This window comes from Dromiciops gliroides, chromosome 3, assembly GCF_019393635.1.
Source record: "Dromiciops gliroides isolate mDroGli1 chromosome 3, mDroGli1.pri, whole genome shotgun sequence".
In the NCBI taxonomy this organism is placed as follows: Eukaryota; Metazoa; Chordata; class Mammalia; order Microbiotheria; family Microbiotheriidae; genus Dromiciops; species Dromiciops gliroides.
In genome coordinates this window covers 544,679,873-544,695,794 of record NC_057863.1, presented here as the reverse complement: position 1 = coordinate 544,695,794, position 15,922 = coordinate 544,679,873, and the positions used below count along the sequence as shown (strand labels likewise).

Here is a 15,922-nt window from a genome sequence, read left to right as displayed (position 1 = left end):
GTCTCTGCCTTTGAGAAATCTGCGTTGTTCTATCCAGAGAGCAAACATATAAATGGCTAGGCTAGGCATGTATACAAAACAAATGCCAGGGGCCTGGGCAGGACCAGAGGCAGGATCCTGGTTGGGTTGGGGCCCTACGTGTGTCAAGGTGACTGAGCTTTAAAGGAAACTACAGATTCTAAGATGGATGTTAGAAGAGAGACACAGAAGGTAGAGCCCTGGGTGTAAGGAAGAGCAGGAGGGCCATTCTCAGCCCACGCACACTAGAGTACCTGCAGAGGAGTGACGTCCAGGGCTCCCAGCAGCTGTAGTACAGGCAACACTGGGAGCTGAAAACTGCACTCAGACTTTTAGACACCCTGTATAATAACGCTGGGAGGACAAACTGGGGCTAGATTATCAAAGGCTTTAAAGCCCAAATAGAAAAGTTTGTATTTGTCCCTAGAGGTAATAGAGGACCACTGAAGTTTGCTGAGTGGGAGAGACCCAGGGCTGACCCTGTCAGACCTGTACTTCAAGAATCTCACTCTCACTCACATCTGTGTGGTGCATGGACTGGAAAGGGGAGAGCCTGGAGGCAGGGAGACCAATTAGAATGCCATTGCAGCAGTCTAGGTGAAAGGTAATGAAGGCCTGAACCACGGTAGTCGTGGCAGTGGGGCAGGGGAGAAAAGGCAAAAGAAGACGACTGTTTAGGTGAGGGAGAGTGAAGCATCTGTGATGAATCTGAAGTTGCAAACCTGGGTTACTGCAAACTTAGTGGGGCCCTTGACAGAAATAGGAAAGTTTAAATGATACAAGTGAAATCAGAAGGGGGGGATAATAAATTCTGTTTCAAACATGCTGAGTTTGTGATATGCACTGGACATCCAGTTTGAAATGTCCATTAGGCAATGATGTGTGACTAAAACTCAGGAGAAAGATGAGATGTATATACCAATCTTGGAGACTTCTGCATAGAGATGATAGTTATCAGAGCCAGTAAGGTCAGTGGTGGAATAAGTGGAAGAGAATAGGCAAGAGGGCCCAGGGCAGAACCTTGGGATACATCCACAGTTAGGGATAGCCTATAGATGATGATCCAGCAAAGGAGATTGAGTAGGACTACTCAGACAGGTGGGTAGCAACTAAGAGTAGTTTCATGAAAACCTGTGAGGAGAGAGCTTCAAGATACAGGTGGTCAAGGGGCAGCTAGGTGGCACAGTAGATAAAGCACCAACCCTGGATTCAGGAGGACCTGAGTTCAAACCCTGCCTCAGACACTTGCCAATTACTAGCTGTGTGACCCTGGGCAAGTCACTTAACCCTCATTGCCTTGCCCCCCCCTCCCCCCCAAAAAAGATATGGGTAGTCAGTAATGGCAGATGCCACAGGGAAGTCAAAAAGGATGATGGTTGAGAAAGAGCCATCAAATTTGGTAATTAAGAAATTATTAAGCAAAAAAAAATTATTGGTCTCTTTAAAGCATAGTTTCAGTTGAGTAGGAGGAATCACTAGGCTCTGGGGAAATTAAAGAAAGGGAAAGAAATCACTTTCCTCCAAGGAGATGAGGGAAGACTTATAGTGATGGTAGTACCTGAGCTGAGAGCTAAAGAAAGAAGGATTTTGGTAAGCAGTTTGGAGGAGAGAGGGGTCAGGTTAATGAAAATTAACTGGCAAAAAACTAGCTTAAGATTTTGACAGTGACTTTACTGGAGGCTTTGGGTTTGATGTTTGGAAAACTCTGGGTGTGATTATGTTACCTGAGGCTGGACATCTCAGGAAAACATGATAGGAAAATGAAAATCAGAAAGTACTTTTCATTCAGTGACTCAACATGTCAAGTTAGAATGCTTCCTTGTATGTATGTTTCTGAATCTCTAGTCTCCCCAGATGGAAGCTGTACAAATAGCTACTTAAAGCACTGTAATTGAGACCTTGAGAAATAAGTAGTTCTTTATTGAATACCTTCTATATACCCATCACTTCACTAAAATAAGATGAAGAGATACAGAACAAGCATGGTTCCTGTCCTTGAGTTTACAATCTGTTTGGGGAAGGGGCAGCTAGATGGTACGGTGGATAAAGCACTGGCCCTGGATTCAGGGTTCAAATCTGGCCTCAGACACTTGACATTTAGTAGCTGTGTGACCTTGGGCAAGTCACTTAACCCTCATTGCCCTGCAAAAAAACAAAACAAAATAATCTGGTTGGGGAAATAGGAACATGGTTTTCCAAATTGTGAGATATCTCCTGTTGGTAGGAACAAGTCCATTTGTGGGGTTGCAGTAGTTTACAGCAGTGACCAAAATTATTGTGTATATTCAGTACATTTCTTGGGTAAATAAACCCACTTATTCTCAGAAAACAAAGGTTCAAATCAAAGTTTATAAATGTAAAACTAGCATCAAAATGTAAGTGGTGGAAGGTGACAGAAGAGGAATATATATTTGTAAGGCAGAAGGCACTGCTTCTAGACATAGATGCTAGGCAGGGGGGAAAGGGCCTACACCAGAAGAAGGGGTGGGGTACTTGTAGTCCCCAAAGTTAATTGGACCATTCCTTATATGGCAGATGGGACTGGAGGATACCATCCAGTTGGCATTAGGAGCCATCAGGGTGCTATTACTTTGAATTCAGTGCAATGATTATTCTTTTATGTTATAAAATTATAATGAATGCTTAATTGAATGAAATGCAAACTAAGTAGAAAGTAGAGCTCTGCTGAGAGGTGGGCGGGAGATAGGACAAGGACCTCTTGAGGAGCTCCCACACTGACTGGGGAGACAAAATAGTCTCACACTGGAAACAGTTCTATAACCAAAATATCTATAATGTAGCAGTCAGCCATTCTGAGTACAATTTCAGGAGATTGCTGAGGGCCCAGCCCAGAGTACTCTATCCAACCCATATTTCCCAGCTTTATTTCATACCACTCCCACACACACACACTTTGTGTTCCAGCCAGAGTGAACAGTTTATTGTTGTTCAGTCTTGTCCCTCATCCTCCCACTTCCCTGCATTCACATTCTGCCTTCCAAAGTCCTTCTCTCCCCTCAGAGCTAAGCTCAGGGGCAACCACTTATTACCTGTCCCCCAAATAAAGTGTTCTCTTCCTTGTATTTGCATAAAGCACGTTTTCTGCATCATCCTTCACAGACCTCTGATGCTAGACCTTGTAACATCCATATTAGATGCATGCTATATTCCCCTCTGCTCCCTGAGGAGTGTAAGTGCTCGAAGGACAGGGGCTCCTGCTCTACTTTGTGTTCCATGTGCCCAGGAAAGGGCCTAGTTGATAGCTGACTCTTAATAAGTATTTGCTGAATTGAAGAGGAGCAGCGTGTTATCCTTTCCAGACAGACACTGGTGACTCCCCCACCCACCACACCTCTCTCCAGATAAGAAACCTTGAGTCCACTCAGGCCAAGTCATGGGCTCCCTTCTAAGAGCTGTACCAGTGTTTTGCTTTGTAACATTGAGTAAGTCTTCCTTAGTTTCCCTGTCTGTAAAATGAATGGTTTGGATTTCCAAGGGCCCTTCCAGCTATGATGTGCTAGGTTCTTAAGTCTCTTCTGGTTTTGAGAATGTGTGTACATTTCAACTCTAAAAAGTTTTGGTAAGTGCCTGCTGTGTGCAGAATCCTATATAGTCTTTGTTCTAAAGTGCCTGTAAGTTCTAATGTTTTGTATTGATAATAAGCCCTTGCATTTGTGGAACAATTTACAGTTTACAAGTTTGAATTTACAAGGCACTCTGCATGTGTTGTCACTAAATCCTCTCAGTAAGCCTGTGATGGAGATAGTACATGTATTCCATCCAACAAACTGAGTTTAGCAGAATGCTAATGAAGTACCTATATACAGGACTTGTGGTGTGGTGATGGTGCTTACAGAGATAGACCTGGTACTTGAGGACCTGAAAGTCTTAAGAAAGACATATAAAAATGAATGATAGGGGGCAGCTAGGTGGCGCAGTGGATAGAGCACTGACCCTGGATTCAGGAGAACCTGAGTTCAAATCCAGCCTCAGACACTTGACACTTACTGCCTGTGTGACCCTGGGGAAGTCCCTTAACCCTCATTGCCGCCCCCCCCCCCAAAAAAAATTAATGATAGAAAGGAGTGTGACCTAAGCACCCAGAGTCACAAGGAGAACCTTTTGAGAAACCTGAGGATCACAAAATCCCAAAAGTAGAAGAAAACTCAGAGGTCAAGTAGGCCAACCCATTCCTAAATAAAAAACCCTTCTAGAATATCTCTGCCAATTAGATATTCAGCTTCAGTCCACAGGCAGAGGAGGAAGGCCCATGGGACCCTGTAATATAGATGGTCTTACTGTGTGACCAGGAGCACAAAAGGCATATCAAGTCTTTGAGTCTCTGACCTTATCTGTCAAAGGAGGAGAATATCTTCCTGAGGCACAAAATGAAAGAACACATGCAGAGGACCTCATAAAGAGATGACACATGGTATGGTGACAGGCAGAATAGAGGAAAGAATGCTGGACTGGGATATGTCTGCCAGTTCCTTTTTAGTTGGGTGATTCTGCGCAAGTTATTGAGCTTCTCTGAATCTCAGTTTACTCATCTATAAAATGGGAATCATACTACCACTTGTAGAATTGCTGTGAAGAAAGTGCTTTATAGACTTTAAAGCTCTAGAAATGTCACATGCCCAAGATAGGGAAAGGAAACAGCGTGTAATAAAAAGTTCCGTGGCCTAGAATGAAAGAAACCTGAGTTGGAGCCCCAATTCTACCAATGGTCAATGTGTGAATTGGACAGGCAAAATTCCACTTTCTGTAATCCACTTCCTCCGCAGTAAAAAGAAGGGATTGGACCACTTAGTAGGTTCTGTATAAATGTTAGCTGTTAGCTATTATTAGCTGGGCCCTTGCTCTACCTCTTCAGAATGATTCAATATCTGACAGACTTGATGAGTCACCATTAAGGCCAGGTTTGAGTATCTTTACCTATATCCAGATTTCTTTTGAGTACAATCTGCTTTCTCTCCTGTTGGCCCCCTTTCTCATCCCCTTTGTATTTCCTCTTTCTCCTTAACCCCTTCTTCTCTCCCTCTTGTAGCTTTGACAGGCACATTTGGTACAAGTGCCCAAAGCAAAACTGGCCTCTTCACTGTTAGGGCTAACCCAGCCCCATAAGGAAAATGAAGGCTTGAAGGCTGAGGTGTTAGTGATAAAGAAAAAATATCTTGGATACTTGTGGCCTGGCCTCCTGTAGGAATATGCCCCATATCCAAGGGTGTGTAAAGGCCAAAGAGAAGATTGTGAAAGCACACACCACAGCAGCTGTTCCCTAGATGCCTGCCTGGGAAAGGCCATAGAGACAAAAGATGCTGAGCTGACTTTCTGGGATTGACTTTGAGGGCTCTGAGCCCCTAGACTTCCCCAGCCTAGGGAGAAGCTTTATACATTTCAGTTTGTGATAAGAAAAAATGGTTCCCCTGCCTTTGTATGAGAGGCATTGGAAAAGTCTCTCGGAGTCAGAGCAGTTGTGCCAAGGGTTCTAGTCCTGACTCTTCCATTCTGGACAAACCCACTGTGTGGCACCAAGCAAATCCCTCCCTACAACAGGGCTTCTGTTTCCCTTCTGTAAAATAACGATAGTAGCCTCTGCCTTGCAGGAAATCACAGGGCCACTGTAAGGACAAAATAAGATAATACAAAAGGTGTGGAAGTTTAAAATCCCTATTAAAAAAAAAGTAAGGGAATTTTGACTCTGCCTTATCTGATTCTTCATCTAGTTCTGCCACTTGTTAGCAGTGTGGCTTTGGGTAAATCACTTCCTCTTCCTGGAACTCACGTGTGCAATGCATTCAATATTCAATTTCAAAACAGAGATGCCTGGGTTTGAGTCCTGCCTGTGACACTTAACAGCTGTGAGTTTGGGTGGGCAAATCACTTAACCTCTCTGGCCCTCAAATTTCTCATTCATCATCTCTCTCTGTCTCCTCTAGAACCCTTGCACACACGGGAAATATTTGTTAACTCAGTGAATGTGGTTTACTCCAATCTGCTAAATAATTTGTACATTAGAGACTATTGTGTCCTTGTGGACAGGATGGGTGATAATACAGTTAGGTGGATTTAGAACTAGTTGAATGACCAGACCCTGAAAAGTAGTCATTAATGCTTCAATGGAAGCTTAAAAAAGATGCTGCTAGTGGAGTGTCTCGGGTATTTGTGCTCTTATCTCTGTTTAACATCTTTTTCAATGGCATGCCAATTAATAATAAAAATGATGATAAGAAAGGTAGAATTTATATAGCAGTAGTGTTTGGAAAGAGCTTTACAAATGTTATTTGTTTGATCCTTGAAACAACTCTGGGCAGTAGGTACTGTTATTATCCCCATTTTATAGATGAAGAAACTGAGACAAGACAAAGGTTAAATGATTTCCCCAGAGTCACACAGCTAGTAAGTGTCTATGGCCAGATTTGAACTTGGGTCTTCCTGACTCCAAGTCAAACACTCTATTCACTGTGCCACCTAGCTGCTTCTTAAAAGCTCGGTGGTATAAATAACACATTGCATAACAGGATCAGAATCCAAAAGTATCTTGCCAGGCTAGAGCACTGTACTGAATCTAATAAAGTCAGTAAGTATTTAAGTCCTACTGTGTGCTGGAAACTGAACAATACATAAGGATACAAAGAAAGGCAAAAGACATTCCTGCCCTCAAGGAAATTTACAGTCCAGAGAGGGAGACAACATGAAAATAACTATGTACAAATAGGTTCTCTCTACAGGAGAAATAGATAATAAAGTGAAGGGATTAGCATTAAGGGGCATGAAGGCAGGTATGAGGCATTTGAGCTGAGACTTGAAGCTAGGAGGCAGAGGTGAGGAAGAAGAATATTCCAGCCACAGGGGCAGCCCAGGAAAATTCATGGAGTTGCAACATCAAGGAGGCCAGTGTCACTGGACCTCACAATTCATGGAGGGGAAGAGGGAATAAGATGTAAGTAAAAAAGACTAGGGGGCAGCTAGGTGGCGCAGTGGATAAAGCACCAGCCCTGTATTCAGGAGGACCTGAGTTCAAATTCGGCCTCAGACACTTGACACTTAATAGCTATGTGACTCTGGGCAAGTCACTTAACCCTCATTGCCTAGCAAAAAACAACAACAAAAAACAAACTAGAAAGAGGTCAGGTCATCTAAAGGACTTTAAAAGCCAAACAGAGGATTTTCTCTTTGATCCTGGAGGTGCTAGCGAGCCACTGGAATTTATTTAATTGGGGGAGGGATGTGTGTGCCATGGTCAGACCTACACTTTAGGAAGATCACTTTGATAGCTGAGGTAAAGAGGGGGAATGGAGTGGAGAAGAGACTGAGGCAGGAAGATAAACCCACAGGTTCTCGTGATAGTTCAGGTGTTTGGTGATAAAGTACTAGACCAGGGTGGTAGCAGTATCAGAAGAGGAACAGTGTTACAAAGGTAGTAACAAGAGATTTGAAAGGGGAGGAAGGAAGTTGAGGGTGACACCTAGGTTGAGAATGAGAACCTGGCTGATTAGGAGTATGGTGTTTACTCTCCACAGTAATAGGGAAGTTCAGAAGGGAGCAGATCTTGGGAAGAAAGATAGTGTTTTCAGTGAAATTTAATTAGTGATAACTTTTAAAATCTTCATTTCAAAATCAAATATACCAAGTAGAGGTTGGAACAGGTGTTGCTAGGAAGTCTGCATGAACATGACTGTCATGAGTCACCAGGTTTATTGTATAGAAGAAGTTCTGTTCAGCCCCAGAGGGCCACACTGGAAACTGGATACATGAAGAAGTTTTAGCTTTAATGATAAGGAAAAACTGGTCAATTGAGCTGCCCCAAAGGGAGTTCTTTCCTTTGATGGAGATCTCTAAGGAAATGCTGCATGGTCATTTGTCAGAATTGTCGTAAATAGGTTTCCTGTCAGAGTATCTTCCATCTTTTAAATTCTGTGATTCTAAAGCTGCCAGGAAAAGTAAGGCTTGAGCTGGATCTTAAACTCCAGAGAAGATTGGGGGCCAGAGGGGCCACAGGAAACAGATCAAGCAGGCATTCTGGTGAGGAGGTAAAGGAGACAACCTGAGCAAAAGTCAGGGACTCATAAATGACCCTGCATGGTCGAGGACTCAAGTAAGGCACTTGGGCCTGCCCAGAGGGAAAGAGGTGTTAGAGATAGGAGGTAAGAGGCAGACAAAAACAACGTTTCTCATTTCTGGAGCTCTTTGAGGTTTTACAGAGCACATTCTCACAACAATCCTGTATAGGGAATCTACCAAGGATTGTTATGATCATTTCAGTACAGAGGAAACACTGACAGAGAAGCAAACTTCCTTGATCACAGTCACAATAATTACTCTAAGTGACAAAGGGCAAGATCAAAACCCAGGACCCTCCTGGGACCGATCCAGCATTCTTTTCAGTAAACCAGGTGCCTCTCTGGGTGAGACCCTTAAATGGCAGGTTAAAATTTTATTTCCCCCACTCTCCTCTTCTCCGGCTACACCTCATCCTTCCCTAGGGGCTAGTGAATTGTTTTCATTCTCTCTTTCCTTCCCAGCAGTCCCTGTCTCAGCAGGGGAAGAATGTGCCAAGGAGGGGAAAGGTAAGCCAGGCACAGCTATATTTAGATTTCATAAATAAAGCTCAGAGCCCTTTGTGAGCACTCAGTTCCTTGTTTACTTTGTTCTCAGCCTCTGACTCCTTAGTCAGCATTTGTGGAACTCCAGAAATGACACTGAGAGAGAAACAATCCAAGTCACATGAGGAAGCAAGAGAGGGAACTGGGGAATGAGGCAAAGGCCAGTCTGGGGCAGCTAAAGTCAGGCACTGACCATGGGCCCAGGGCCAGGGAGGGAAGCACAGTGCAAAGTGTGTCCCACGGAGCAGATGAGCTGCCCATTGATGGGGGAAGAGGGGGAAGGAGTGGGGAAGTTTAGAGGTGAGGAAGCAAGAATTTTCTTGTCACTGTCCTTGGCCCTCAACTCTCTTTTAACACAGATTTGTTGTTCTTCCTCATTCTCCTTCCCCGCCCCACCCCCATTGAGAAAGCAAGGACCTGAAGTTAGAATTTCATTTTTTTAAAAATGAATTTAATACACAAGTTGCATTGTAGGTTAGTAGGGGGAAAACTCTGAGTTTGGAGTTATAGATTCTAATCTTAATTCTGCCCGTTATTTCCTGTGCTGCCTTAAGTAAAAGTTACTCCTCTCTCTAGGCCTCAGTTTCCTCATCTATTAACCTCAGTGATCACCAAGACCCCTTGTGGCTCTAGATCCTATCAGTGATGCCATGTCAGAGCTGATGGACCTTTTGGTCCAACCCTTTCATCTAGTGAGTCAGGGATGGAGCTGAGAATAGAACTAAGGGCTTTATGCACTCCCTCCCTCAAGTTCCTCCCCATAGCACTAATCTTTTGCCCTGACCTTGACTTTTTGTCTTTCTGTGGAATAGTTGGGAGCTCTCAGATGGAAAGCAGGGTCAGGACTAGGGAGGAAAAAATGCAAAAACAATTTCTCGATTGTCTGAGCTACATAAACATCTTGGCCAAGAGCCGAGTCACACCGTTCATTCCCTTGGGGAGAGAGAGAAAATCTCTCTATCACTGGTGACCCTGCCAAAGAATAATACTGTAATACTGTATTATCTCTCATAAAGTTTTCCAAGGCCAGAGAAGTAACACGTGGCAGGGCCAGGATAGTGCAGTGAAAAGCTCCTGGGGCCTGGAGACAGGATGACCTGAGTTCAAATCTGGTATTGGATACTCACTAGCTGTGTGACTATGGGCAAGTCACTTTACCTTTGTTTGCTTCTATTTTCCTCATAAAGAGGAATACAATAGTCCTTACCTTCCAGTGTTGATGTGAGAACCAAATGAGGTAACATTTGTTAAGTGCTTTCATTATTATTGTTGATATTTCTAAATAAAAGCCCATGTACACCAGCCACATCACGCTGCCCCAGGAGCAACTCTGGTGCCACGGGAACAATACCATGGCTCCCATTCATCTGTAATAGTAGCTTACATTTATGAGCCCTTTAAAGTTGATGCAAGTATTTCTTTATAACCCCATCGAATGGGAATGAGAGGATTATTGTCCCCCTTTTAATTTTTTGGGGGGTTGGGGTGGGCAATGAGGGTTAAGTGACTTGCCTAAGGTTGCACAGGTAGTGTGTCAAGTGTCTGAGGCTGGATTTGAACTCAGGTCCTCCTGAGGCCAGTGCTTTATCCACAGCACCGCCTAGCTGCCCCCATTGTCCCCATTTTTAAAAAGAAACTGAAGTGTGGGGGCAGTTTACTAGCCTGTCCAGGTCTTCAGCAAAGGCAGGAAGCTGGGGCTTGGAGCACCTAGCCTGGCCCCACCCTCTGTAGAGATGTGTGGTAGGTTTGGGGCTAACTCTGCTAACAAGCTAAAGCAATTTCCATTCCCGTTTTGTTTGTAATCCCTTTTAGAGCAGTAGAAACTCAGTAGGTTGGCTGGTGTGTTTTCTCTGTTGTTATCCCTGGGGTTTTGTAAGGATCAGAGCCCAGTGCTATGCCCATTTCTGGGACCAGCAGGAAGCCCCCTGAGCTGAAGGGAATGTTGCCTTGCAACTTTGGAAGGCTAGAAGAACCAGCCCTTTATCCACTAATCAATGTGAAGTACTACTTAGATCACAGGCTGTCATAGCTAAGTACCTTAGAATAGAGAAGATAGCATGTTAGAGCTAGGGGGGATTTTAGAAGAACACAGCATATCAGAGGGGTAAAGGACTTCAGAAATTCTCCAGCCCCACCTCCTCCTCTGAGGAGAAAATGCAGGCCCAGAGAAGGGAAGGGCTTTGCCTGGGAAACACAACAAATCTCTGACCTTGCACTAGAACTCATTCCTAGAGCCCTGGGCTTTTTCTCTTCTCCTACACTGACCCTGTCCATAAAGGATAAATATAAGGTTGCTTCCTTCTTGAAGACCAAGGCTTACTTTAGCCCATCCTCTGTTGAAGAACAAAAAACCTTTGAACAAGTCTCTTAATGATCCCTGCAACCCACTGTCTCTCCTGAGTGCCTTGGCCATAAGTATTCCTACACTTTTCTTCTATAACCAAAGTCTCATCTTTCCTTCCAGGGAAGAAATCAGTCTACAAAGAGCATCCAGCACCAAAGGCCTGGCCGGCCCAGACCAAACCTGCCCCCACCAGATCTGCCCAGAAAAGAGGCACAGAGGATCGCCAAGATCTTCTCTTCCCAGTATTCCCAGAAGGACTAGACTGTACCCAACCCCTCACCCCTTTCCCTAATGTACCCCAAGCACAACCACAAAGGAGAGGTCAGATATGCCTGCCTCTGGCAACCACTCTGCCACATACCAGATAAGGAATCTCCAGGCCAGGGATCCCAACCATCCCTCATGAGGCTGATGGGGATGACAGTTGGAATGCACGTGCCACGGAGAGAGCAGATCCTCCTTTGTGAACAAGGAATCAGAGCGGGAAGCTTCCCACAGAACTCTCTTTCATGGAGTAACCACAGCAGTGAGCCCATTCAAGATGGGGTCTCTGCCCTTGGATGCTGTATCCACCCACAGCTGAGTCTGCTCAAACTACTGGAAAGGGTAGGAATAGAATCATTTTGTTAGATTGTGTGAACCACTGGGGAAAGGGGAAAATCACCCCCTTAGAAGTTTTTTTAGGAAATTGTCTTAAATGAAAACCATGCTTTTAACTTATTGTCTTGGACTCGGGGGAACCTCAACCTGTCTCAATAAAGCCGTTTGTACTTGTGTCCTGGGCACTGCTATTCCCAGGGATTGATTTTGGTTTTTCTTAAGAGAATGTTGAATTTGGGGCCTTCACCACCAAGATCACCTAGGCCCTCTGTCAAAGCAATGCCCACCCAATGGAGAGGTTCTGCAAGGAGAAAGACCAAGCCAGATGCCAGTTCCACCAGGATTTTGAGTGCTTAATAACAGTGCCCATTTCTCTAACAGTTTACAAAGTATTTCCCTCACAACAATCTTCATGGTAAGGTAGGTATCATGGATTATTAACTCCATTTAACAGATTAGAAAACAGCCTACTAATACACAACAGAGCCAGAATTCAAACTCAAGACTTCTGATTCCAAGGAGTTGGAATGTAAAGTTGTAAAGATCTATCATACCACACTGCCTTTTGCTACTCTCTTTCTGCCACATTGGCCTTTCCCAGCCAGCCTTAGGGACTTGCTTTTTCATGGACACCCTCTTCTTACCACTTTGTTTAGCTGAGAGTAAGGTGGGATTTTCTAATAATAACTAAGGGAAACAGGCATAGCATGGATAAGAAGGTTTGTCTTGAAGTCATGAAAACCCAAGTTCAAATCCTGCTTCTGACATAAAACTATTTGATCAGGGATAGCCACTATATTTCTAGTGGGAAGATATATGCACAACATTTCAGAGTAAGAAGAAACTTGAGCACTCATCTAGTCTAACTCATAATCAGAAAAGAATCCCCCCTACTACACAGTGAACAAGTGGTCATTCAGCCCTTCCTGAAGACCTCTAATGAAAGGGGTTTCATAGGTTGTGCAGAGATGATAGGGCAATAGTACAGTGACTGGCTCATGCTGCTTAAATATACCCAATTAACAGTCGGCTACTTCCAGATTATTTGATATTTTAAGCGTTGGTCTTTTCTATCATTAGTTCTAAGTGAGGCTGAGCACCACCTTCCCTGGTTCTTGGGCTGGAAATGGTAAATCTCCTCTACACATGCACTCTTTTTCTTGTTTGTTTTGTTTTTTGGCAGGGCAATGAGGGTTAAGTGACTTGCCCAGGGTCACACAGCTAGTACCTGTCAAGTGTTTGAGGCCAGATTTGAACTCAGGTCCTCCTGAATCCAGGGCTGGTGTTTTATCCACTGTGCCACCTAGCTGCCCCAACACATACACACACTCTTGATGTTGAACTCCTAACCTTGTTTGGACTTTAACTTACTAGTTGGTTTTAGAAATGCTTGCTACAGTTGAGGGCAATCTCACTATCATTTCTAGTCTCCTCCCCAACCAGGTGACTTCCCAATAGTAATCAACCCAGGATACAAAAAGGGATAACACTGAACGAGAGATATGATTTATAAATAAATATAGGGGGGTGGCGCCAAGATGGCAGAGGAAAGACATTAAACGCACAGAGCTCCTGATACAATCAACCCAAAAATAGCAATAAAAGAATGCTTGGAGCAGAAAAACACAAAAATATGGGCTGAGAGTTTTCTCCAGCTATAGATAGATTTCAGGGGGGCGTGCTGGGCCATGAATAAAGCCTAACCCTGCAATTGGGCTGACACACCAGACACCTGCCCAAGGAATTTGCCCCAGTGCCTCTGAATCAGCTGCAGCATCCGTGTTTTCTGGAATTGAGTGCGCAGTCGGGTTGAACGGCTGGCCAGGGAGGTAAGTGCAGGGGTACCAGTGGACTGGGGGGAAGAATTCGACTTCCACCCCAGCAGGGAACCAGGAAGAAATCCTGAGAGGCAGGAGGCCCAGGTGGGGGAGGGGAGCAGGATCATCAAAGCTAAGAACCACACCACAGAAAGCGTTAGCGTTGCTGGTTGGTTGTTTAGTAAATAGGCTTGAGGTTATCTCCGGACCAGAGAACAGCCCAGGCAAGATTAAAACCTGTCCCCCCTCATACCAAAACACCTGGGACCCTCTGAAGCTGGGAACAGGAGCAGAGCCAAGAAGCAGCCCCCCCCCCATCCCCTTCCCTCCCCAGTGGAGAGTTTAAAATAAAATGAACAGGAGGCCAGGCAGGCTGAGAAGCAGCCCAATCATCCCCCGAGCCACGCTGTAGTTCACACTGTCCTGGAAGCAGCGCCACACTTTAAGAATGAGTTAAAAGCCAAGAAATAATAAGGCAGGATGAGTAGGCAGAGAAAGCAGAAGACCATCAAAAACTTCTTTGGGGGTAAGGTAGACAACAATACAACCTCAGAAGAAGAAGATAACAGCATCAAAGCTCCAACATCCAAAGCTTCCAAGAAAAATATCAACTGGTCTCAGGCCATGGAAGCTCTCAAAGGGACTTTGAAGAGAAAGTAGGAGAAATAGAAGATGTAGAGAAAAGGAGGAAAGAATGGAAAGGGAAATGAGAGCGATGCAGGAGAGTCATGAGAAAAAAGTCAACAGTTTGAAAAGCCAAATGGAAAAGGAGATTAAAAAACTGTCTGATGAAAATAACTGCCTAAGAATCAGGATTGAACAAATGGAAGGTAATGAGAAACCAAGACACAGTAAAGCAAATCCAACTGAATGAAAAAATAGAGGGCAATGTGAAATATCTCCTTGGAAAAACAGCTGACCTGGAAAATAAATCTAGGAGAGATAATTTCAAAGTCATTGCACTACCTGAAAACCATGACCAAAACAAAAGCTTACACACCATCCTCCAAGAGATTGTGAGGGGAAATTGCCTTGATATTCTAGAAGCAGAAGTTAAAATCGAAATTGAAAGAATCCACCGATCACCTCCTGAAAGAGATCCCAAAAGGAAAACCTCCAGGAATATTATAGCCAAATTCCAGAACTCCCAGGTCAAGGAGAAAATATTGCAAGCAGCTAGAAAAAAAGGAATTCAAATACTGTGGAGCTCCAATAAGGATAAAGCAAGATCTAGCAGCTTCTACATTAAAGGACCGAAGGGCATGGAATATGATATTCCAGAGGGCAAAGGAACTGGGACTTAAGCCAAAAATCATGTACCCAGCAAAACTGAGTATAATTTTTCAGAGGCAAAAATGGGATTTCAATGAGAAAGAGGTCTTTCAGGCATTTGTGATGAAAAGACCTGAACTGAATAGAAAATTTGACTTTCAAATACAAGACCCTGGAGAAGCATAAAAAGGTAAACAGGAAAAAGACTTCATGAGGGATATTAAAAGATCAAACTGTTTACATTCCTACATGGGAAGATAATACTTCCAACTCATAAGAACTATCTCAGTAAGGAATTCACAGGTCTGAACTGAATATGAAGGGATGATATCTGTAAAGCATTTATGTTTTGTTCTTTGTGGGGCAGACAGGATGGGGTCTCTTATGTCTGGGGCCAGATTTGGGCTTGGGGCCTCCTGGGTCCAGGGCTGGTGCTTTGTCCACTGTGCCACCTAGCACATGATGACATCCTTAAAATAGGGTTGAGGTGTAGGAGGAATAGACTGGGGGAGGGAGAAGGGGAGAGGTAGTTCACATGAAGGAAACAAGAAAAAAACTTATGGAGGGGAGGAGAAAAGGGGGAAGGAGTTGGGGAGTGACTGAACTTTAATATCATCAGAATTGGCTCAAAGAAGGACCAACATACATACTCAAGTAGGTATAGTAATATATTTTTGCCCTGAGGGAAGGGAGGTAGATAAGTTGGGGGGGTGGGCAGATTGGGGGAGAGCAATAAAAAGCAAAACACTTTCAAGGAAGATGGAGATGTTCTGCATTACTGCACAAGTATGACATATTGAATTGCTTGATCTCATAGGGAGGGTTGAGGAGGGAAGGAGGAAGAAAAATTTAGAACACAGAATTAGCTCAGGGACCTTGATCTCATCAGAGTGGGCTCATGGAGGGAATAGCATTCATACCCAATTGGGAGGAGTAATCTATTTAACCCTGCAGGAAAGTAGGAGGGGAGGAGGATAAGGAAGGAACGGTGAAAAGGGGGAGTGCAGAGCTGGGGAGAGGATAGTCAGAAGTAAAATACTTTTGAGGAGGAATAGGTAAAAAGATAGAGTAAATGTCATGGGAAGGGAGTGGGATGGAGGGAAATAGCTATGATGATTGATTATAATGACAAAACATATAGTATCTACTTTGCTGGGCTATTATGAAGAAAATTCTCTGTCAAGCTTAAGGTACTATATACAGGTTATGATGAACAGGATACTATCAGAAAAACCTGGAAAGACCTACATGAACTGAAGCAGAGT

The 15,922-nt window shown here is 44.0% G+C and overlaps 1 protein-coding gene across 5 annotated transcripts in view; it reads left to right on the top strand.

Annotated features, from left to right (window-relative positions):
- Positions 1 to 13,123, top strand: part of C2CD3 (C2 domain containing 3 centriole elongation regulator) — a 148,283-nt gene extending 135,160 nt beyond the window's left edge. For 3 of the 5 annotated variants that reach the window (XM_043991360.1, XM_043991359.1, XM_043991363.1), the window contains exons 33-34: positions 8,544 to 8,588; positions 11,089 to 13,123. In XM_043991360.1, the coding sequence (XP_043847295.1) occupies positions 8,544 to 8,588; positions 11,089 to 11,229 (186 nt within the window). In that variant the 3' untranslated portion in view covers positions 11,230 to 13,123. The remainder of the gene's footprint in view (positions 1 to 8,543; positions 8,589 to 11,088) is intronic. The other 2 variants (XM_043991362.1, XM_043991361.1) reach the window with 1 other exon arrangement.
- Positions 13,124 to 15,922: the final 2,799 nt, after the last annotated feature.